Genomic DNA, 25,123 nt, shown 5'->3' on the forward strand with positions numbered 1-25,123 from the left:
CGTGGCCTAGAAATTCTTCTAAAGCAAAGTGGAGCCATTGTAGGACTCACCTTGGTTGTTATCATATCTATCCTTTATTTCTTGATGTCCAGTGTCTTGAAATGTGTTCTTCTCCAAATATTTTGTCTTGTGTTTTTTTTGGAGGGGGAGGAGGGTTGTTTCACTTTATCTTGGCTGAAAGCAACTCAGACGTAGTTGACACATGAAATTCGTATTTCGAGATGAGATTCCATGTTTCCCCTGGCAAGTGTAGTCTAATCTTTGCTAGTTCTATATTGATATTTTTTTCTCCTTCAGATTTCTAATCACAAGCCCATCATCAAACTACCATCTTTTCCTAGTTATCCAGCATCTCCTTTTAAAAGTGTGTCTCTTTCCTGTGATCATGTAACAGATGCTATGGATGAAGATAATGAGTCTGTTTCTCTTTTTTACACTTAACTGACCTTAATTATGTATTAGTTTTTCAAAAATTAAATTTTAATTTAGCTTTATTGTTTTCTCTTCTTTTCTTTCTAGAATACTCACCTGCTGATTATATTATTTAATTCATCATGTTTATATATATTTCTATATATATGGGTTTTACTTATGTGCTTGTTAATGTTACTGAACTATTTGAATTCCTGAATTTATATAACTTTAATATAGCTTAATGTAATTTAATATAGCTTCTTTAATATAGCTTCGAAACTTTGAAAAGTTTTACATAATTACAGAACATTGTAAAGGGTATGTTATTTTAAATAACATAGTTTGATCCTTCTATCACATTCATGAAAGCACTAAAAGTATTTAAAACCTCAATATCTTTATAATATTTTACAATATCCATATATTTTTCAAAGTAAAATTTTTTAGGTATTCATTTTATTAATGTAGATTTATATACTATTAAGAGACTCATTTAAAAAATGAAAAAAATGTAGACTCAGACCTTTCTTTTTTACTTCTTAGAGTGGAAGTTGAGATCTATTTTGTTTTTGTTCATTTGTAATTTTCTTATGCAGTTTATTTTCTGTGACCCTTCTGGTCTCTCTCCCCAAGGTTAGGGTAGTGGTGGTGGTGAGGTGTGTGTGAGGGTGTGTGTGTGTTTGCATTTGTTTTCATGTATAGGGGAAAGGGTTCTATTTTTCTGCACTGTTAAAAAAAAAAAGGGTATAGCTTTTTTTCCTCTAGGTATATTAATAAATGTATTCTTTAAAAAAAATTTTTTTTTAATTTTTGAATTTATTTTTTATACAGCAGGTTCTTATTATCCATTTTATACATATTAGTGAATGAATGTATTCTTGAAGTAAATGGGATAAGGGAGGAATATATGTTTGCAATATGATTTAATCTTCAAATTATAAAATGTAGAGCTGGAATTCATGGCTTTAATTTTCGTTGTGACATAGCATGCTTCTACCACCTTTGATTTCCCCCAATTATTTTTTTTTTCATTTTTTTTGTCCTTGATAAATTAAGATGAAAAATGTCTCTTTATTGGATAGTCCTAAAACTTAGAATCATTAACATTTTTTTTTAACTTTTTATTTTATATTGGAGTATAGCCAATTAACAATGTTGTGATAGTTTCAGGTGCACCGCAAAGTGACTCAACCATACATATACGTGTATCAATTCTCCCTCAATCTCCCCTCCCATCCAGGCTGCCACGTAACATTGAGCGGAGTTCCTTGTGCTATACAGTAGGTCCTTGTTGGTTATCCATTCTAAATATAGCAGTGTATACATGTCAATCCCAAACTCCCTAACTATCCCTTCCCCTCTGGTAACCATAAGTTCGTTCTCTAAGTCTGTGAATCTGTTTCTGTTTTGTAAATAAGTTCATCTGTATCATTTCTTTTTAGATTCCGCATATAAGGGGTATCATATGATATTTCTCTTTCTCTGTCTTATTTCACTCAGTATGACAATCTCTAGGTCTATCCATGTTGCTGTAAATGGCATTATTTCATTCTTTTCAACGGCTGAGTAATATTCCATTGCATATATGTACCACATCTTCTTTATCCATTCCTCTGTCAATGGACATTTAGGTTGCTTCCATGTCTTGGCTATTGTAAACAGTGCTGCAATGAACACTGGGGTGCATGTATCCTTTCGGACCATGTTTTTCTCTGGGTATATGCCCAGGAATGGGATTGCAGGGTCATATGGTAGCTCTACTTTTACATTTGTAAGGAACCTCCATACTGTTCTCCATAGTGGCTGTACCAATTTACATTCCCACCAACAGTGTAGGAGGGTTCTCTTCTCTCCACACCCTCTCCAGCATTCATTGTTTGGGGATTTTTTGATGATAGCTATTTTGGCTGGTGTGAGGTGATATCTCATTGTAGTTTTGACTTGCATTTCTCTAATAATTAGCAATATTGAACATCTTTTCAGTATGCCTCTTGGCCATCTGTATGTCTTCTTTGGAGAAATATCTATTTAGGTCTTCTGCCCATTTTTTGATTGGGTTGTTTGTTTTGACAATATTAAGCCTCATGAGCTGTTGGTAAATTTTGGAGACTAATCCCTTGTCGGTCATATCATTTACAAATATTTTCTCCCAGTCTGTGGGTTGTCTTTTCATTTTGTTTATGATTTCCTTAGCTGTGCAAAAGGTTTTGAGTTTAATTAGGTCCCATTTGTTTATTTTTTAAAATATCCATTATGCTGGGAGATGGAATGAAAAAGATGTTGCTGAAATATCATTAACAGTTTTAAGAGCCTTGGATAGCATTTGTCTGACAAGAGGCTTCTCCTGGAAAGCAATTGAATGGTTACATTTCTGATAGCAGATATATTCAACCTAATAACCTAAAAACTGACATTTGCTATTATTTCTCTTTAGGTTTGAAAAATGTAGATATTATATTTGAATTACTTTTGAATTTTATTTACTTTTGCATGATGGGATTTGAATTTGACTTTGTTGTATTTATCATTCAACTAGAATTAATGGGTTAAAATGTTTAGAACAGCAATGTTACATTGCATAGGAGTATTCATTTTAAAAAGGGAGAAATAATTTTCTTCTGACAAGTCATTTCTGTTGCTTTTTGGGCATAGAAGGCCTTGCATAGATGACAAGACAAGGTAATAGATGAATTTCATTGATACACTTGATTTGGAATTACAGGTAGAAACTTTAAGATAGTCACACAGTTTTACTATTTGAACTGTTTATAAAGCTGAAGTATAATATTCCAAAATTATTAGTAATATTTATGTAAATGATGATATATTTTAAATAATAGCATCATAAAGTTCAAAGGTAAGCTAATTTTTCATTTATAAGGTTTTTATTGTTTTTTAAAATATAAATTGTAATACAGTCAGATAACTAGAAAGAAATATTTCCTTGGAATAAAATATTGCCATATAATTTTGCCAATGCAGAGGGCAGAAAAGGCAGTATAATGTTTTATGTATCAAATTTTGTCATGACTAATATGAGTGTTACTATATCAACTGTAGTATAGGCATTTTCCCATTCTTTTATGGTATCTGTTGGGTATTTTTTTACTGAGCTTTTTATTTTGGAATAATTTTGATTTACAAACATTATGCTTTAAAGTATTTCTTTCCAGATACATACAAAGCTATGAGTTTTAAAATTCAGAGTCTCAGAAGACCAACAAATTAACTCATTTACATGCCAGTCATATGCTTTTCTTCAAAGGCTGGAAAATGCAACTCGATGCTGTTTCTTAATCTCCTTCTTAAATACATCTCTTTCAGACAATGGAAAAGCATGTTAATGTATTGTTTTCTGATTAATAAGTGAATTTTCTAAATTATTATCATTGGGATATATCTTTAAATTGGCAGGAATTAGGCAGGATGGCAGTGAGTGTCAGTGATAGCATAGCAGTTAACGGTGTTTATGCCAAAAACAAAACAAAACAGAACAAGTAAATGTCAGAATTATGAGCCTGGGAAATTGCATCTCAAATGGTGAAGTATATAGTGTTTTAAAATGAAAATCAGTTGCTTTATAAATATTTAGACCATTGGTTTTGTAGGCATTGGTTCTCCAGATCCTTTAGATTTTCTTCTAGATGAGTTTCTCTTGATACTGGTGTTTTAAATATAGCATTGTATATATTTGACGGAATATAACATTTCTCATTTGAATATATTCATTATTTTTGTTTGAGGAAAATTAGGGCCTTTCTTATGTGTTCCTTTTACAGTCATATAGGGAGAGAGAGTAAAGCTTTCAATCATCTATGGACTAAAAAATAATAAAATAAAATTGTAAATCACTGATGTGGAGAAACATTTGTTATTTATTTTAGGGGCCTTGATGCTCTCAGCAAAAAAGCGAAGGCTTCCACTGTAGACTTACCGATAGAGTCTGTAAGTCTAAGTCTGCAGGACCTGATTGGCTACTTCCACCCACCAGATGAGCACTTAGAGCATGAAGATAAGCAGAACAGATTACGAGCTCTAAAAAATCGGCAGAATCTCTTCCAGGAAGAGGTGAGTTTCTACCAATGATCATTTCTTTTCTGTCATTGTCTTGGGGAAACAACTTCTTGGTGGGGAAGATTCTCTATCTATTTGACATCTGCATTTTGAGATATACATGAGCAGGTGTACTGCTATACAAGGGAACAAGGGAACCAGGCCTTGGGGGAATCCTGCAACGGTTTTTATTTCTCTCTCAGTAAGTATTAATTTTAAAAGATGACACTCTTCGCTTCTCTGGCAAAAGACGTTTTATTTTACTGTCTGCTCAACTTTCACTCTATCATTGTTGCACAGTAGTTTGCTTTTATGCTCGTTATATAAAAACAGACTCTCAAAGCGTCTAAATGGATACAGGCTTTGGAAAGCACAAGGGTTTTCGAAGTGTTCAGCAGGTTCCTTGGGGCTCCTTGGAAATGCTTCAGGATCCACTGGAGCTTTGTGCTGAGGATGGAAGTTGCCTGGGAGAGGGCCACCTGGGAGGCAGGCTGCAGACTCCCTGCTTGGGCAGAGCACCCCCATTTTTTCTTTTTGCATATCTTAAGATTCTATGATTTTATTTTCTGAAAGTTCCCCTGCTAAAAAGAGCTCAAGTGCATATTTTATAGGCAGAATAACAGAAGGACCAAGTGATACATCTAATGGTCCTGATGCTAGTGTCTGAAATAGTACCATGTATTCAAGAATTTCAGTGGGAGGATGTCAGAGTTGAGCTGGCAAATCAGGCCAGATCAGCAAGTGTTCCCATTCTTCTCAGTGTTCCCCGTATGTGGATTAATGCATTTTTCTGAGTGAAAGTATCTTTGTAAAAAGTATTTAAGAAAAAAGGTTAGTGGACATGGTTGAGTTGCCATAGTTCCTAAACCTATGTTCTTCTAGTTTTAAAACTGTTTCCTAATTTTCCATCAAAAGCCGTTGAAACTTACATTAATTTTTGAGGATTTTTTTCACTGTGTACAAAAGAAATGACCTATCTAGAGCTCATAATGGCATGAAAGCACAGGAAATGTCAACATAAACCTATAATAGCAACATGGAATAGTTTATTGGGATCATTTCTTTTTGTACATGCCAAACTGTTAGGTATACTACACTTATTTAATATCTAGAAAAATAAAATGAAATATTGGGCTGTGAAAATTTAAAATATTGACTTGGATTAGTGTTTTTTTCAATTTCTCATATAAGACAATCTGAATGGGAACCTAGAAATGTTCTTAGGGTCATAATGTCTCTTACATTCTTTGTGTGAAGTAAGTTAATTTAATTTGTCAACTCTTTCTAGCTCTTCCTTTCATGGGCTTTGCCTCGTTTTGACAACCTTGATCTAGAAATAATAGTAAAAGCATAATTTGAAAAGTAGACAGCTTCTTACAGAGTTCTGTAATGAATTTTTGATTTGCCTTAAAGATATGTTTTCATGAGCTTTTCTTTATTAATTTAGTATATCTTCAGTTTACTATTAAAAAGGAATGATGATGATGATGATGATGGTATCCTCCCTAAAAGTAAGGATCTGCTCTTATGCTTATGCAGGGTAGGGGGAAAAATCATTTTCCTCTACTCAGGTTCATTGGTTGGGGCCCTGCAGTTTAGACCGACAAAAGACAAGAGAACACGAATAGATTATTAATGTGTGCACCATGTGTATACATGGGAGTACTCAGTGATGGGTAACTCCAAGGAGTGGTTAGAACTCAGGTTTACATAGCATCTTAACACAAAGAATAATAAATTTGTAGGGAAGTGATAAGACGAAAGGAATTTTGAGCTTGAGGGGGTCAACAAATTGTGGGAAGGAAATATATGGGAGAAACTAGTGGGCAGTTAAGGGCTGGTTTGATGTGTAGATCAAACATTGTCTCAAGCATCCTCCTGCCCTTCCTGGTGGAACGGAGAAGGGTAGCGAATTTTCCGTGTCCACTTTTTCTCACTTGCCTTCAGCCCAAAATAATCCTTACGCCAAAGTGGCATATTTTGGGGTGGCGCACTCTGAACCCTTTCACTTACGGTAGAATACTGTTATGACGGATTCATCATTCTACCATTAAGCCTTGCAAATGTAAGTATGAAATACGTATTTTTATATTGTTCTGCTTCTATTTGAGAACAGCACTCAGGATTTAAAAACCACTCGAATCATTTCAGGAACATTTTATTTCACATGCAAGCGTGTTTCTTCCTGTCCTTTGAGTAAATGAGGTCAGTGTTCTTTTTGATGAACGGACTTACTTTACACCAGGCTTTTTAAAAAAAAAAAAACCGACTGAGCATTTTTTTTTGCCCGTGAGCCAAATCGCAGTTTCTGATGGGGATTTTTCTACCCTTCCAGGGAATGATCAACCTTGTACTCGAGTGTATAGACAGGCTGCACGTGTACAGCAGCGCTGCACACTTTGCGGATGTCGCTGGGAGAGAAGCAGGGGAATCTTGGAAATCGATTCTGAATTCTCTGTATGAGTTGCTGGGTAAGAAGTATGATTGGGCTTTCAAGGCACCCGACTTATGTCTATTTAACATGATCGTGTAACAGTTACAGCAGCTTTATAACATGCTTCTTACTTGAGGCTTTCAAGTTTTCCTTTAGTTGCGCTAAAGTCAATGATGTTTAGTATTTAAATCCATCTCTGAGCGTGACAGGGGGCCAGAGCAGTAGTTTTGCCTTTGGTTAAAGGGGGCGAGTCGTCTAGGGTGTAGTTTTGTAGGCGGGGGACCTCTGTAGGGATGTGCATTAAATGTTCCCTTTTTGATTCTGAAGTTAGTCATACAAGAGCCCATCTTACTCCTCACAACCCCATCTTGCCAGGGATCTCCTCCAGTCTCCTTCTCTAAGCTTGTGGAGATCTGTATCTGCAACTTCTAGGTAACTTGGCATACGCTCAGCAAAAATTGCAGTGGTTTATGATGCATTCCTGTTTGCGCTTTGCAGACATTCATAAGGTTGTTGGATGACTTCAATGTGATGATGTATGTCAGAGGCTTAACATTAGCATATTATTGTTCTTCTTATCATATATGCTCACTTCTTTTGGATACTTTCGTTGTCATCTTCTCCCTCGTTAACATAGTCATGCTTTCTTCCTCCACTTCTGTTTTTGTTCTTGTTGTGTCTGCCTTTTAAATATGTCTTAGAAAAGGAACTTTAGTTGGAACTGTTGGATATAGCAAGGAAAGTTCTGGATTAGCTGATAGAAGGCTGTAGCATCATGATTATTGCAGACACACCCTCATCTTGGTTTCCTCATCAGAAAATGGAGGAACAAAGTTTTTTTCGTAGTTGCCTCCGGGCTGAAATGCTACATTCTATTACTTCACCCATTCTTTGAACCCAGCATCACACACTTCATACATTGGTAGCCTGCATCTCTGGTGCATAGACGGTGCTCAGCAGATGTTTGAGATGTAAACACCTGAGACCGTGTTGCGACCGTGTTGCTAGCTGGCTATTGTGAGATTTCTGGTTAATCTCTGTGCTTCCACTTCTTTTCTCCACCAATCTTTTTTTTTTTAATTACTTTTTTTTTAAATTACTTAATTATTTTATTTATTTATTTATGGCTGTGTTGGGTCTTCGTTTCTGTGCGAGGGCTTTCTCTAGTTGCGGTGAGCGGGGGCCACTCTTCATCGCGGTGCGCGGGCCTCTCACTATCGCGGCCTCTCCCGTTGCGGAGCACAGGCTCCAGAGGCGCAGGCTCAGTAATTGTGGCTCACGGGCCCAGCCGCTCCGCGGCATGTGGGATCCTCCCAGACCAGGGCTCGAACCCGTGTCCCCCGCACTAGCAGGCAGCCTCCCAACCACTGCGCCACCAGGGAAGCCCAGCAATCTTGGTTTTAATCCCTTGGCTAGTCCCTGTCTTTTCCAGGCGCCTCTCCCCTTCACCTGCTGGTGGACGCTTTGGCCAGGTAGACCGGCAGCAGCCACGGGTAGACGGCGGGCTCGGCCCCCACGGGCGACTCCAGCCCCAGCTTCTCCCCCATGTCTTCGCGCGCGGCCCCCGCACCAGGCTAGTCTGGCGGTTGGGGGAGGGGCGGGGCGCCGCCGGCGGGGGCGGGACAGGCGGGCGGGCGGGAGGCTGAGGGGAGGGGGCCTGGCCTGGGCCTCAGCCGCCGCCGCCGCCCCGCTCCTGTCCGGTCCCCGGCTCCCTCTTTGTGGTCACAGGCCCGGGGCCTCCAGCGCTGCTGCCGACTGGGGCCGGCGTGAGGCGAGCACAAGGAGCCGGGGCCGCGCTGAACCACTCACTCGCGGCGAGCGCCGCCCGCCCCGTCTCTCCACCAATCTTTATTTTAGACTCTGGGAAGCCCTCACACGCTTCCTCATGCACTTTCATTGACTCTCTGATACTTGGTGTATAACTTCTTGTTCTAGTCTTTGGAATACTCAAGGCCCGTGGCTGGTCTGTCCCTTCCTTTTCACCTGTGACTTCAGCCAGTTTATCTCTAGTCACTCGGCATTATGTCCTGCCTGTCTTTACCTCCAATCCAGTACTATCCCTCCAGACTGTCTAGAATTATTTTATATCAGAGACTTGATATACAGGAAATATATATTTCTATTTAAAATATATATTCTATATTAAGTATGTATGTATATATACAGCATATATTTCTTAAGTATATGCATTTATTTCCTTAATTCTTTACATCCCATTTGATTAAGGAAGGATTTAAGGGAGCTATTACTTAAAATTGACATAATTAGGACCCCCGAGAACTCACATCATAATGGAAGATAGCATAATAACCATATATGTCACTAAGAGAGCACACAGTGATTTCAGGCAATGCATGCTTTGTGGCTTTTAAACTAATTTTTTCATGCAACGAGAGACATAAATTCTGCATGTACTTTCCACATGTACACACACACACACACACACTCTCTCTCTTAACTTTAACTTTTATAGTTTCACACGACTCTTCCTCAGAGGGTTTTTGCTAATCCCCTACCCCCGTGTATGTGTGTGTGTATATATATATTATATATATATGAGGCAAAACACTTGAGATATATATATACACATACATATATATATATATCTTCAGAAAAGCTTCCTTTCCTCTTTTATCTGTTTTCTCAAATATCTTTCCTCTTAATTGCTTGTATAGTCTCCTGAAGGGGCACCCTTGGTAACAGAGACCGCTTGGAGTTCAATGGACCTGGGTTTTGATAGAAGCTTCATCCATTCATCAAAGATTAATTGAGTGTCTGCTAGGGGATATGCCGTAATCTGGGCAATGAGGTGCAGTTGTTAGCAGGATATAGTCCCTGCTCTCATCAAGCTTATGGTTGAGTAAGAGAGACAGGCTTTGTTAATAGCAAAGCCAGCCACAGTGGTGTACAGTTACTGCCTCAACCATCTCAGTACACATTACTGTTAAATCATGTTAGTAAGTGATTAGTAAAAGACTGATAAATTTGACTACATGAAAATTAAACTTTTAGGATAAATAATATCATTACAAAATAAAAAACAGATGGGAATTTTGTAAAATATTCAATCTATATGAAAGACAAAGGCCTAGTTTCTGTAATATACAGTGTTTTCATAAACGTATAAGAAAAGGGAATATTGTCTAATAGAAAAACAGACAACAGATGGTAACAGGTAGTTCACAGAACAATGAATAAAATAATAAAAGCTTCTCAACATGGCAAGTAAAGAAATGGAAATTAAACTAATAAGTAGAGATCATATTTCACTTATTAGATTGGCACAGACCAAAAAAATGGTAATACCCATCATTGGTGAAAATGTTGCATAGTATCTTCTTGGTGGGAGTATAAATTGATGAAATTTAAAAAAACCAAACAAACCTCGGTCAACAATACACGTAAAACTTTAAATGTATCTATCCTTTTACTCTCAGAATTTCTACTTTAAGAAGTGTATTCTAGAGATATATTTGTGCAACTGTGGAAAGGATGTCCACTGAAAAATTGTTTATAAGTAGCATAAAATTGAAAACAATTTTTCTATCAACAGGGGATTGGTTACATAAGTAATAGTATACCTATAGAGTGTAAAACTGTGTTATTGAAAATTGAGATAAGTATACCATTTGGAAAACTGTATGAAACAGGCTAGGTTTCTGGTCTTCTTAGTATGGCAATCTAGGATATGGGATTAAGGGGGGAGAAAAGCAAGATGCTTACTGTATGCATAGTTAGATTCCAACTGCATAAAATTAAAAGTTTGTAGAGACATATACATTCTTGTATATATATTGGACATTTCTGAAAGGTTGCACAGAAAGCTGGTAGGTGGCTGCTTCTTGGGGGAGAGATCTTTTATTTTTCTGTGTGTTCTAATGAACATGTATTCTTAACCTATTTACATGTATTATTTTTTTTTAATTAATTAATTTTTTTTTTTAATTTTTTTTTTTTTTAATTAATTTATTTATTTTTGGCTGTGTTGGGCCTTTGTTTCTGTGCGAGGGCTTTCTCTAGTTGCGGCGAGCGGGGGCCACTCTTCATCGCGGTGCGCAGGCCTCTCACTATCGCGGCCTCTCTTGTTGCGGAGCACAGGCTCCAGACGCGCAGGCTCAGTAGTTGTGGCTCATGGGCCTAGTTGCTCCGCGGCATGTGGGATCCTCCCAGACCAGGGCTCGAACCTGTGTCCCCTGCATTGGCAGGCAGATTCTCAACCACTGCGCCACCAGGGAAGCCCCATGTATTACTTTTATAATTAAAAAAATAGGTAACAGAAATGTGTAATGCTAGATAATTGATAATGAAAGGAAAAGTTAATATATTCATCCCAGTTGAGTTAAAAAATAGAATATGTCAGTGAATGTAAAGAGAATCTTTTTCAATATATACATGGTAGTTTTAATAATGGTTGTTTCAGGTGAATAGAACTATGAGAGATTCTGTGGCTTAAATGTTCCTTTGACCACTCTTGATAATCTGTTTTTATTGTAGTGAGTACTGATTTCATGATCAGGAAAAAAATAGTGAATAAAATCTTATGTTGACTGAAGAACCAACTGACGCCGGTAGTTTTTATTGAAGTCGGTGTAATCATAAGATAGGTAGACGTATACGTAAGTGTGTATTTCACCTTGGCTGGAGAAGTGTCAGATCGGCAGCAGTACTTGGAGTTCAATGTGATATTTATATCTCATTGTCCCTCTTTACCCAGCTATCAGAAAGTTTGCTTCAAGTATCATTAACTTCAAATTTATTAAGCCTCCTCCCCATTCTTGCAAAAAGGTAGACAGTAGGTTCTTTCATGAGGTTATGTGTGAAATCTTCTTCTTTTACTTCAGCAGGTTTATTTAGCATGGAGAGAAAAGGGAGAAGGTGGGAATGATAATCTGTAACAGTTTAAAAATTTGACATGGATATATTTAATATGTGTTTAAGTGGAGAATGACAAAAGCAGATTTATGAGCCTGCCATCTGGAAGACCTAAGGATCTATTATAGACACCGATATTCATAGTTTGAAACGCATCGCTGTGGCATGCTTTCATACATCTCTTCTGACATCCACACAATTAATCTACAGGAGGCTTGCAAGCCAGGATGATTTTCTGAAGATGTCCTGAGAAATGCTCTTTGGCAGATTCTCCCTATGATTACTCATGTTATGAAAATTCGAAGTATGAAACAAACAGGATAGACAGCTAATCTTTTAGGATGGGAGAAGTTACCAGTTTCTGAGTCCTTAATAAAATTGGCACGAGACAGATTAACAGGAGAAAAAGAAGTAGATTTTAATTCATGCCCATGGAGGTCATAGAAATGAGACCTAAGAAGTGGCCAAAGCAGGCAGCTTTTATACTTTTTAGACAAAGAGACAATAAATTTGTGAGGAATTGACAGGACAAAGAAACTTGGGTTTTGAGTGCCCAATTAATGAAGAATCTAAGCAGAGTTTGGGCTTTGGGTTGTCAATTATAGAAGTAACAGGATGTGTTTACAAAGGCTTCTTGGCCCAGACTCCCTGTTTCTGGTGGTAAGCTTATCCTTATACCTCCAGATGCAGGGAATATGAATGAATCTTTCATGTGAGAGATTTATTTCCTGCTCTCAGGGAGACAGAAAGGAGGGTCAGAGTGTCCCTCTTGCTTTGGCCATTTCTTAAGTAACTTTAATTCAAAATACTCAATATGCCATAGAGGCACATTTTGGGGCAGCCTACCTGGGAACCCACAGACTACACTCTTAAATTCTTCAACAACATTCTGAGGGTTTTTTTGTTTTGTTTGTTTTTGTTTTTTATGGTTTTCAAGATTTAGGAGTGTTCACTTATTAATCTGAATATTATAAATATCTTTCTGGATTCTAGTTCTGTTGCCTCCTCATTTGTCTGTGCTGTTTAAGGCCTATTCACTTAGTATTTCTAGGCTTTGAAAGTAAACTCCAAGAGGAAACATAGTTTTATTTCCTGTGTGTCTCCAACACCTAGAACAGTGCCTGATACGAAGCAGGTAATCAGTATTTAAAATTTATGTTAAAAGTGAGAGTTATCTTGGAAGTCCCTATATCTCAGTCCATCTGTAATTTTCTGATTCTGTTAGTATTTTGAGAAATTTTGAGTCAGAGTTTAAAACACAAAAGCATGAAGACATGGGGATGTTATGATACTAGTAAGAAATACAGAATAGAGTATTTTTAACAGTAATGATTTTTTCAATTAAGTGCCAATATTACTTGCATTTCGTATTCTGATTGATAAAAGTTTAAGGATTTAATGAGTTACTCAGCACCAGAAGAAGTTTGGTTCACTGAACTAGCACTTCCATCATATGCACTTAGTTCAAAATGTGTTTATAGTATTTAAATTGGGACTTCCCTGGTGGTGCAGTGGTTAAGAATCCGCCTGCCAACGCAGGAGACACGGGTTCGAGCCCTGGTCCGGGATGATCCCACATGCTGCAGAGCAACTAAGCCTGTGCACCACAACTACTGAGCCTGTGCTCTAGAGCCCTCAAGCCACAACTACTGAGCCGACGCACCACAACTACTGAAGCCCATGTGCCTAGAGCCTGTGCTCCACAACAAGAGAAGCCACCGCAATGAGAAGCCCGTGCACCACATTGAAGAGTAGCCCCTGACACGGCAACTAAAGAAAGCCCCGCGTGCAGCAATGAAGACCCAATGCGGCCATAAATAAATAAATAAATTTATTTAAAAAAATATATAAATAAAGTTTGCACGTAACCACCGATGTTATTCCATAAGAGACTGGATACTATTTATTCCTTAAGAAATAACATACCTTCTAAGTTTCAGGCAATGTGCAAAAGTGTAGTAAGACAGAGCGTCAGCTCTAAAGGAGCTTCGAATATGCTAGAAGAAGACCTGCAAACCATTGTATTATATTCACACTTTTTTCAAGCTTGTATTTGCAGGGCCAACCATAGTGGCTGATGCATTAACGTTAATATTTCTTAAATAAATGAGGAAAAATAGTATGGCGGGTGAAAGGTCTTAACTTTCTTCCAGGCCAATTAGGCAGCAATAACAGAGTATTTTAAGGTATAGCATGCATGAAGCTACATTTGTCTTGAGTTTGTTTCTGTACATTGAGGTACAATGTAAAGTTGCCATTGTTCTTTGGCCATGAGAGTGGCGCTCCGAGCCATCTGATAGCTAATGCCACTGTCAGTATTAATGGCATTGTTTTCCTTTCTCTTTTTAAAAAGAAAGTAACCTTATTGTGTTCTTTAACTTAAAAATGAATACATCTTCATGATAAAAAACTTAGATAATTGACCAAAAAAAGAAGGTAGAAACAACTTTTAAATGTAACCACCCATTTTGGTGTATAAGCTTTAAAAAATATTTCTTTGACTCTAAATATAACATTAAGTACACGTAAAACATTTCACACACCCACGTGCATACATAAACAATAGCAAATCCCTGCTAGTGGACATTAGTTGTGGCCTGATCCCCCTGAAGGTTTAGTTGACTTGGTCCACGTTCCAGTTTGATGGACTGGGGTGGACTTAAGATTTCCCTTTGATATCTGTACACTTAGGGGCATTATTTGGTTACACTGTCTCCCACTTGCATGCGTCTTCCTTATTATCTGATGTTTATCTGAGGTTACATAATATCTTGCAGCAGATCATCACCTCCTCACTGGTTCGTACAAACTTCCATTCTTATCCAGGCTTTGTGAGTTATTTGTTTGCTTGTTTATTTATTTTACAGAATTTATTGTGGCTTCAGAGGGTCCCTGTGCAGAATCGTGTCACAGAGGGTGACGCTTTTTCCTCCCAGCTCCATTCATTCCTTCCCCCCACCTCCCATTTTAGAATAAGAAAATTTCTCCTTTTGACCCGGGGAGAGCTCTCCCACCCTTATCAATGTTCCTCAAGGTCTGTTTCTATCCCAGGAACTTATCATGATCTATTTCTCAAAAAGTCAGCTCATTCTCTAAGAAATATTCTAAAAAACGCAATTTCTCCATTCTGTGCACACGCATATCGAGTATATACATTTACTTCACCAAAATGGGATCGCAGTCTCAATATTCTTTTATAGCATTTGTTTCCACTGACTTCTGTATTGTGGACATCTTTCCTCTGCAGTGACTATAAACCTTCATCAGGCTTTAGTGGATGTACTCCACCCTACTGAAGGGATGTGTCATCATTTATTTAGCCCACACTCAAGCTGTTTCCAGTGCTTTGCTATTATAAATAGTGTTAGGATGAGCTTTCCTGTATTTCTCTGTATATTTTTCCATTACTTTAGAAACTCAGCTGATTTTTTCATGGGTAACTTGCTGAATTATAATAAGTCACACACTCTGTTTATTTGGGAAACATACTCTGCACGTGCACACACATGCACACAGGCATTCATAATGTTCAGGAGGCATTCTGTTTGAGTTTAATTTTCTTTTGATTAGAAGTACATACAGAGTCTATTGAGATCATCATCTGTTTCATGTGACTTAATTAACAGATTTCCTAATACATTTCTGTCTCACTGGAGTAATGAAGCCCCACTTGAGTTAATGCTGCTAATGCACTGCTGAATATGGTTTGTAAATACCATCCTTGTATAAGACTTTGGGATCTGCTTTCATAGGTAAGAGTCCCTCTAGTTTTCCTTTTGTTAAAAAAATTTTATTGGAGTCTAGTTGATTTAAAATATTGTGCTAGTTTCTGCTGTACAGCAAAGTGAATCCGTTATACATATACATATATCCCCTCTTTTTTAGATTCTTTTCCCATTCCCTCTAGTTTTTCTTACATGCATACTCTCTTTGGTAGGCACTGATATCAAAGTTATACTGTCTATGTAAAAAAGTAGGGAGGTTTTCTTACTTTCTTTACTTTGGAACAGTTTATTATAGAAATGACTTAATTCTTGAATGTAAAAAAAAGTTTTTGGTCTTTGACATACTTCTCAATATTACTCATGGTTTGTTACTCTATTTAGATTTTCTTCTTTGGTCAATTCTGGTGAAAAAAAATATATTTGGAGGCCATCCTCTTTCCTAAATGTTCAAAAATTCCAGTACAGAGATATATGAAGTGGCTGTGTTTATAATTCCTTTTTCTTCTTAACTTTGTTCTTTTTCTCTTTTTTTCTTGATTAATGTCATTGGTATTTAGCTTATATTTAAAAAGAATCCTTGACTATATTGATCAATCATATTTCAATTTATTACATAGATCACTTCTACTATTTCTAACATATTAATTTCTGCTTTTATTGCTCTCTATTTTTCCTATTCTAATATTTTTGATATTCTTTTTGTATATTTTGAAAGGAGTGTTTAGTTAACATTTTTCACCCTGTTACTTAGCAATTAAAGTGTTTAGTCTATTTTTCCTTAAGTAAAGTTTTGATCATCGACCATTGATTTTATAAGTTAGCATTGCTATTTTTGATGTTTCCTAGATATTCTAAAATTGTGGTATTGATTCCCTCATTGACTAAAAAATTATTTAAGAGAGAGTTTAAATTTTTATGTAGGTTTTATTTTTGTTTCTGCTTTTCTTACTAATTTCAAATTTCATTACATTGTTGTCAGAGCACATAGTCTGTACACCATTTCTGTTTGTAGTAAGTTTAACGAAGTTTTCTTTGTGGCTTACTGTATGATTTTCTTAAACGTTCCATGGTTTATTAAAAGGGTTTATTTGTGTGTTATTAGTTTCTTCAAGAATTACCTTATCTCTAACATTTGACCTCTAGAAAATAGTTAATATCTTTAATTTTAAAAGCCAGAAGTCAAAATTAAAGGAGTGGGTTAAATTTTAAACAAATGAAACTCTATAACGATTCAAAAAGTTCACCGTATACTTTCCCCCAGTTGCTGCTGTTCTAAGTCAGGAACAGATGTTCCTACAGGCTAAGGTTAGAAGTCCCACTGAGCATATCGGACTCCTCATTCCTCTCCTACACCTCATCCTTGACACACTTGTCCCTCTGTGTGTGTGTGTGTAGCTGGTTCTTGTTGGTCCCAGAGCCGGAAGAGAGCCTAAGTAATTGAATACATCACCTTGTAATACTTGTACAAATGTTATGGGGGCTCCATTCACAAAAGAGCTTTTCTTATGCAGTTGCAAGAACTGACGACTTCCTGTCTTTTCTGTCATTATTTCTTTTCTTACTTTCAGGCCAACTTTTTGGGGGAGGAAAGAGGAAATGTGAAGGAAATCTTTAAGTTTAATTGAACTCTGTTGCTACAGGGTCTCCTTTGTTTTGCTCTTAACAAGGAGATGAACAGGTGGTATTCTCAAACTTCAGTTCTTCAAACTGTTCCCTAGCACTACCAGATTTTAAATACTGATTTTTCTTATAGCAACATCTTTTTCACATTAAACATATTTTTTTATATAAAAACCTCATCAGCCCTTTATAAACAGTTATAGAGTTTCTGAACAATCTTATGGGTGTAAGAGTAGAATTTACATAAACTATTTACCACATTTGCTTTGAAAGAAGTGAATGCTTTAGAAACAATAAAAGTTTTAAATTGAGTATATCAGTTGGGTTGAAAGAGATCCTAAGGGTCACATAGGAATTTCATGTAAGATGGGTTCTTTGGTCAAAGAAGTGTAGAAAACACTAAGTTAAGCAAAGTTAGAATAGATGACTTTATTGCAGGGGTTAGTTCTTAGAGTCTTTAATGTGCCTTGTGAATCTCTAAATGGAAAGAAGAGATACAGGGGGAAAAATGGTTTTCAAACTTACTAGCCATCTGCCCTCCCACCCTCTTTTTCCTGTAACATTTAATGATATCTCTTTGCGTGTCTGTTACAACTTAGTTACCAGTTCTATCTCCTAGTATTTTGTGCCACATTTTCTGGTAAACTGATGTTATCTTAACTTCTTCATTATATAGGTGAGAAAATTGAGCTCTAGGGGAATTAAATAATTTAGTCTCACAGCTCATTAAAAGAAAGGAGTATTAGAATCCAAGTGAGGAAACTCCCAGGACACTGGTTTTTCCATTACCCTTCATTATGACTTTCCAATATGAAATGTTACTTTCTCAAAATATAGTCCTTCTAATAAGCAGTAGTTTTTTCAGTCTCCATTAATAAATATCAGTTCTTTTTTTAATGTCTCAATTTTTGTGTATGTATATATGTGTGTACTTGTATGCGTTTTAGGTATAAAATAAAGGTATTTTGTTTTTGATCCAACATTTTATGGCTACTATTAGCTTACTTTGGTTTTGAACTAGAAAATCACGTAACTGTGAAATCTACTTTTTGTTTTGCAGCGGCTCTAATTAGAGGAAATCGTAAAAACTGTGCTCAATTTTCTGGCTCCCTCGACTGGTTAATCAGCCGATTGGAAAGACTGGAAGCTTCTTCTGGTATGTTTTCCACTATCTCCTTTTTGTGATATATTATTCCTGTTTGTTTTTTTTTTCTATTTTACGTCCCTTAAGACATTAAAAACTGAGATTCAGTGCAATATAAACGTTTTCCTTTTACTAGGTTAGAAAGTTTACTGATTGCTAAAATCATTGGTATTTTCATTAGTTATTTCTGAAAAGCAGTCTGACCGTATGTATCTTCATTTACATTTAAAAAAGAACGAAGTTCGGAAAGCCACTGAAGAGCCAGAATTCCCATTACTTTTCAAATCAATTATTCCTAATGTACTAATACATTAGTACATTACAATACCATACATATAAAAGGATTGGTTTGGGTGAATTGTTATTGTTCTTTAGTTTAAGTGAATTGAATTTGAAAAAAAAGGATTGGTTTGGAATTCACATTTTTAACTTGTCTTCAAATGATTATGTGGACAGATATGGAAAAAAAATTAGTTTTCCAAATCATGTAGCACAATAGTTTATTTTAAAGGGATTTAATAAATACCAATAAACAGTCTGCATCATTGTAAAATAGTTAAAGGCAATAAATCTGATACATCTGTCTCTAACAAGTATGTTACTTTTACATTGTTGTGGAGATGTACCTGTGCTTACCAGGCCTGCCTGAACTCTGGCACCGCAGATTGCCTCAGGGACACCCCAAACTGAATCTGTTGCTCCTCCATCTGTTTGCATAGTGTTCCATTAGCTGCCCTTCTATAGCACTACTGCCCATTTCTGTTATTTATTTTTCCTGTCCATCTCCTACATTAGTAGTGAACTCCTTGAAGGTAGGGCCTTGGTTTTATTGATCTTTGTATTCTCTGGACCTGCCATAACATCTGGCACTTAGTAGGGGCTTAATAGTATTTGTTGATTGAATGAATGACAGTTTGAATTCACTAAATAATATACCTGTCAATACAGAAATAATTCCATGATTTTTCATGATAAAGACCCACTCAGGGACAGGTTTGTTGGAACTGAATGGATAGAGAGGTAGAAGAACAGATAGCTATGATCAAAGGAGGTTACTTTTAAGTCACAGAGTGAAATTTCAAAGTTCAAGATTCAGGAACTTAAATCTAAGTTAAGAGAAATTTGAGTAACAATGAGTTCTGAGGCATTCCTGGGTTGTTGGGTGGCAAAAATAGGAAAGGAGATTGTTGAGGTAAAAAAGGTGCAAGAATTATGAGACAAGCGTTTTCAGGGTATCACAGCATGAATGAGATGACTATGAATCAATATGGAGTATATTCAATAAGGAAAAACTGATTCGCTACTAGGAGGAAGTGATCAAATAGTAGTAAGATGATGGCAGGGATTGCAAAATGGATAAATTCTTGGTTCAAAGCATCTAGAATTGTTGGCAAGCTCCAGTAGATACAAGAAGTATGCTGGTCTCTTTCCCTGGCCCAGGGAGTATCTGGAAAGAGAAAGGAACAGAGCAACCTTCAGGATGCAGTATGAATTCTGGACAAATCAGCTGCTTCACTTTTATAAAAAATGCACAGCAAAAAAAGCTCAAAGGAAAAGAGGAGAGAGAGAGAAGGAAACAACAGAGCAGAGCATCCTTTAAGCTTGTTACAGGACCAAACTTGGGTTCGTTCACTGGCATGCAGTAAAGCCAGTCTACCGACACTGGGTTGTGGTGAAGGAAAGTGCAGCGTTTATTGCAGCACACCAAGCCAGGAGAACAGGCAGCTCACACTCAAAAGACTCGAGCTTCCCAATGGCTTTCAGGGAAGGCATTGTGAGGGAGGGGGCTGCAGGGTGTGTGATCAGCTCATGCACGGGTCTCGGATTGGTTGGCTTCAAGGTGAAGTTTCAAGCATCATCAACCTTCTGGTTTCAAACACTGTTGAGTTTATGCGCTTGCGGTCAGCAATTTTCATCTAGTTGGGGTCTGCTTCCTATAAAAACAATCTAGGAATGTGTGTCGGGCCTTTATCTGTATATTTCAGGGAACTGGGAGTTTGGTGATTCTGCTATGTGGCAGATGTATAGTCTAAATTGTTACTAGTTTCCGGGCCCAAGGCTGTTCTTTGTTTTTGCATCTTCACACTTCCTAATCTTTAACTCTTGAGCCAGCCTTTTGAGACTTAAGGGAGGCCTGAGAGACTAAAGCAAAAGCCTTTTACTTCAAAGGACAGGGACACAGAGGCTTTTGCATATGGTTTCAAGCTCTGCCACACAGAGTCCAATGTTTACAGTCTTCAGTTTAGTCAGTTACAGGCACAGTTCCATTGGCTACAAATCGCTACTTGCTATGATCATTTCCCAATCCAGGTGTTGGTCGCAGGCATTTCTACTTAAAATAGAAGGCCTGTGCCCTGAGAGAGCAGGGTGAAAGTCAACAGTAGGAAGGACCCTTAGAGAATGCTTCACCTAACATTCTCACTTTGGAGGAAGAAAATTGAGGCATAGAACCTTGAAACGACTGCTTTGAGATGCTGGAATTAATTTTTATAGCCAAGATGAAAACTAGCTCCCTCACATCAGGCTTGAAATATGTTCACTCTACCTTGTAGCCTCCTAGTTTTTAAGTATCTAAAATTTTTTTCACTGAACAGGTTTCTCTGCTGTAGTTACATTTATTCTTTTAGTGAACTGCGTTTTTTCCCCTGGAGGAAGTAGAATGTTGCTTAGTTTTTAAAAGAGACAGTAACAATAAGGACATGCATATATATGTATATGCACACACAGAAATAATATAAATGTATTTCAATCATGCTGTATTGTTTACTGAGTGCTTCCATATGCATCATCTTAGTTTCTCTCTATCTGGGATTGCTGAATACACACTCTCCTCTGCTTGTCAATCTCCCAGCTGTACGAGTAGCTTCTGTGTCTGTATATGAGCAGCAGAGCAGAGCTGGGGGTCTACGAGCTCTCAGTTGCCTTCAGAAAAGGGCAATGGACAAAACTCAAAATAAACTGGTTTAAACTTAAGTAGAAATCTGATGAAGACATGAAAAGAGTCAACAAAAGGATGTGTTAGTGAAAAAGCTTACCTTAGTTTGGGTTCCACCAGAAGTAGACCTTGAGACAAGGGTCAAAGGGCAAGTTTATTTGGGGCGTGAGTGGACATGAGCCAAGGTAGAGAAGGGGCCAGAGAGGGTGCGTTGATAAGCAGGTTACTGCCGTGGGAATCTGGAGCTACTTGGGGTTGGGGTGATTCCGCGGACCCATGCCTCAGAGTTATCCCACCTGAGGGGCGAGGGGGGTTGGAGTGTTAATAACCAGCTTCTCTTCTGTCATTGGTTGGAGCTGCTCCCTGGAGACGTTAGTTCTGGGGCTCCTCCGGCTACCACTGTGGTCACAACAAATCTCGAAGCAAAGAAATGCAGACGCTGGCAGTTGGAAATCAGGCAGTGTTCACTGAATGGAGAGGATGAGAGTCTGACCAGGGCCCTGGCAGCGTCTGCTCTTTCATTATATGATATAAAGAGGCAGCTGATTTTTTTGTTCACATTCTGCATTATCTAAAGTTGACCAGTATCGCTACTGCATAAAGCCTTCTTAGAATATCTGATCAGTTTTTAAGAGCAACCACTATGAATTTCTTGTGGGGGAGGGGAGATAAATCGGACATTGGCCCAGACTTCATGTGTGACTATGTCTCTGGGTCAAATTTAATTGAAAAGACAAAAGACTTGTATGAGCAAGTACACTGATTGAGTTGATGTATTTCTGAAGGCTGGGTGTTTCTTTAGGATGTTCTTAACCCTTGAAATAGTTTTTGAGCATTTCAAGAGATGGCTAGGGACTTCCCTTGTGGTCCAGTGGTTAAGACTCCACGATCCCAATGCAGGGGGCCTGGGTTCGATCCCTGGTCAGGGAACTAGATCCCACATGCCACAACTAAGACCTGGTGCAGCCAAATAAATACATAAATAAATATTAAAAAAAAAAAAAAGAGATGGCTAAGAACAGTCCGCTGGTCAGGAGGCTGCATATTTTTTCTAAGTCTTATTTTTTACACAGTCTATTCCCTTAGATAGTTTTGCAGGGATCAAAATGGCCTTCTTAGGGATTCCTGCCAATTCCTCCCACTCTTAGCAAGTGCCATGAATGAAGTTCCGTCTGGGGTTAAGCAGGATAAGGGGCTTTGAGTGGTCATGAATTGCCAAAGCTTTGCGCTCATGTCGAATCCAGCTTTTGCTACCTGGAAACATGATAGTTTAAAGCTTCCAAAGGTGGCACAACTATTTCTTGCAAAGCATAAGCTCATCATTTTTCAAAGGGAAAAATTTGTAACCAGTGGAATAATCTGTCCCAGAATCTTGTGTGTAGGAAACTCTCCCACCTTAGTATCTACTTAGGTGTGAGCAATTGAGTTAGGAAGAATATGAGTTCACAGGATATTATATGAGATCCACTGTTAGGGATGCAGAAATCATAGCTAACCTTTTTAAGTGATACCAACAATTCAAACAGCACTAATGCTAACAGAGAAAGGGACAGTGTTCTAGGAGATAGCCATGGAGAAGGCAACTTTAGCTCTTGATTGAAAGCTTTTGATTTTGCAGAAAGTCAGCTCTGTTAAACCCAGGAGTTTATGTACCTGAACCTTATAAGAAGCACTAAATCAGAATCATGATGATATTGGAGACCTTTTAAAGAAAATCTATTATGATAGCTCTCGGGATGAATATGTGTTTGACTCTGTAACCCACACCATAATCATCCATTTGCATCCAGAGATTCACCTAGAGCACATTACAGTGATTGGTGTTTTAAATAATGATCTTGGGTCATCAGGATATGTAAATGACGTTTAATGCTGAGGAGTCACTTAAGACAGGGAAGCAGAGAATACATTTTTCAAAGATATCCCCTCTAAATGTTTGAAATCATGTATTAGAAATTAAAGGTTACTAATTTAATAGTTAGCTAAGGGGCTTCCCTGGTGGCATAGTGGTTAAGAATCCACCTGCCAATGTAGGGGACACGGGTTCGAGCCCTGGTCCGGGAAGATCCCACATGCCGCGGAGCAACTAAGCCCGTGCCCCACAACTACTGAGCCTGCTCTCTAGAGCCCGCGAGCCACAACTACTGAGCCCGCGCGCCACAGCTACTGAAGCCCACACACCTAGAGCCCGTGCTCCGCAACGAGAAGCCACCAAAAGGAGAAGCCCGCACACCGCAACGAAGAGTAGTCCCCGCTCGCGGCAACTAGAGGAAGCCCGCGTGCAGCGACGAAGACCCAGTGCAGCCAAAAAATAAAATAAAATATAAAAATAAAATAAATTAATTAAAAAAAATCATAGTTAACTAAGACCCTTGTCAAAATTACTCACTTTTGAATGATGCTAGAAAACTTAGTATACAGCCATACTTCTTCCTTTCTCAGTAAAGCGTTAAGTTGTAGCTGGAAAGAAAAAAGAGGGGACAGAGATCCGGATTTGGAGGGCCTCCTGTATTTTGAAATATCTCACCAGCAATGTGAAAAATGAAGAAAGAATTCCCCAAAGTAAAGTCCAAATGAATGAGAACATTCTTTTCTGAATGCAAACAAGATCCAAGTCGCTAGGTTATCCAAAATCTGTATCCTTTTCAGAATGCTTTTCTAAAAACCCATTTGTGGGATTGATGGCAAATTACATTTCTAGAAAATGGTTCTTGAAAAAAATCTTCAACTATCTCATATTTGAGAAAAAAAATTTAGTGCTTTGCAACATAGAATTGATTTTATAATCATTTTCCATAGTTACCATTTAACCACATCACTAATTTCTAGCAGTAGGCATTAAAGTGTGAAGGATACCAGAAGTATCCAGGCTGAGAGCATCCCTGGCTTTTATAAAGAGATGGCTTTTGTAGGCCAGGACTTTAAACCCCAGAAAGGAGCATAATATACAGAGGTGGTCTCCCTAGGCTTTAATTAACCAGTCAGCTGAATATTTAGATGAGAGACATGTGAAAGGTTGATTGCCCAAGGGCAGGGGTCAGTTGGCACCTGTTTTGGTCACTTCCCTGACCTTGGAGGGCTGTAGTGCTCTCCTGACATTACCCCACACTGGCCCCAGTGGCGTGGGCTGCTGCTGCCGATTTTGCAGCCAAGGGCAAGCCGTTGTTTTATGGCACCCTTACACTTGTCTCCCCTGTCCTGGGTGCCTGGTCTCCATCCACGCTGCAGCTGCCACCTCCCACCAATTCGCGAGAGCCTTTGTCTCCCAGGGGTTTTCTTGGGCGGTTCCTGGAATTCATGTTTCCATCCTGCTTCCTTAGATTCTCCACGGTTGGTTTGCAGATGGGAGTGTTCCCCACTTTTACTTATTGTATTTTTCTCTGTACACCTCCCTTTAGGGGGGCATTCTACAAAATCCTGGTTAGCGAGAGGAATAAAAGAGGGAGTCTTGTCTCAGAGAAACTATATTATGCAGGGAGGGCTCACTTGAGAAAAACTGCTTATTAAAAACAAAACCACAGTGATCTCTGCACTTCACCTGGTCGGTTTCTAGTCCTCTTCAGGTACTAAACTTCTGTCTCATTGTCATAGACAGAACTGACGTTTCAGCGCTTTTTCGTTTTTTTCAAAAATTTTATCGAAGTATAATTGATTTACATCAGCTCTTCTGCTTTGCTGCTGGTAGATGACTGTTTAATGCCAGTGTCTCGTCTGTTTGAGTTTTGCTCATGCCATTCTGGTTATTAAATATTCTTTAGTGTCATCTTTGGTGAAGTAATTACACTGTGTCACTTGCAGTGTGGCTCTATTTCATGCTCTTCCCCTTCATGATAGACGCCCCTCTGGTGGGGGGAAGCAAATGATTATGTGCAATTGTATTCTTCTAATACCATGAGGGAGAATAATAACCCTTTCATATACATAGA

General features: G+C 38.0%; 1 protein-coding gene across 1 annotated transcript in view; it reads left to right on the forward strand.

The window, feature by feature from the left end:
* The window catches only part of RYR2 (ryanodine receptor 2), a 772,975-nt gene that overhangs the window by 413,257 nt on the left and 334,595 nt on the right, over positions 1–25,123 (forward strand). Inside the window, exons 15-17 of the mRNA XM_059899659.1 lie at positions 4,299–4,482; positions 6,803–6,938; positions 18,179–18,274. Of these exons, the coding sequence (XP_059755642.1) occupies positions 4,299–4,482; positions 6,803–6,938; positions 18,179–18,274 (416 nt within the window). The remainder of the gene's footprint in view (positions 1–4,298; positions 4,483–6,802; positions 6,939–18,178; positions 18,275–25,123) is intronic.

The sequence above is a fragment of the Balaenoptera ricei genome, chromosome 16 (assembly GCF_028023285.1).
Source record: "Balaenoptera ricei isolate mBalRic1 chromosome 16, mBalRic1.hap2, whole genome shotgun sequence".
Lineage (NCBI taxonomy): Eukaryota > Metazoa > Chordata > Mammalia > Artiodactyla > Balaenopteridae > Balaenoptera > Balaenoptera ricei.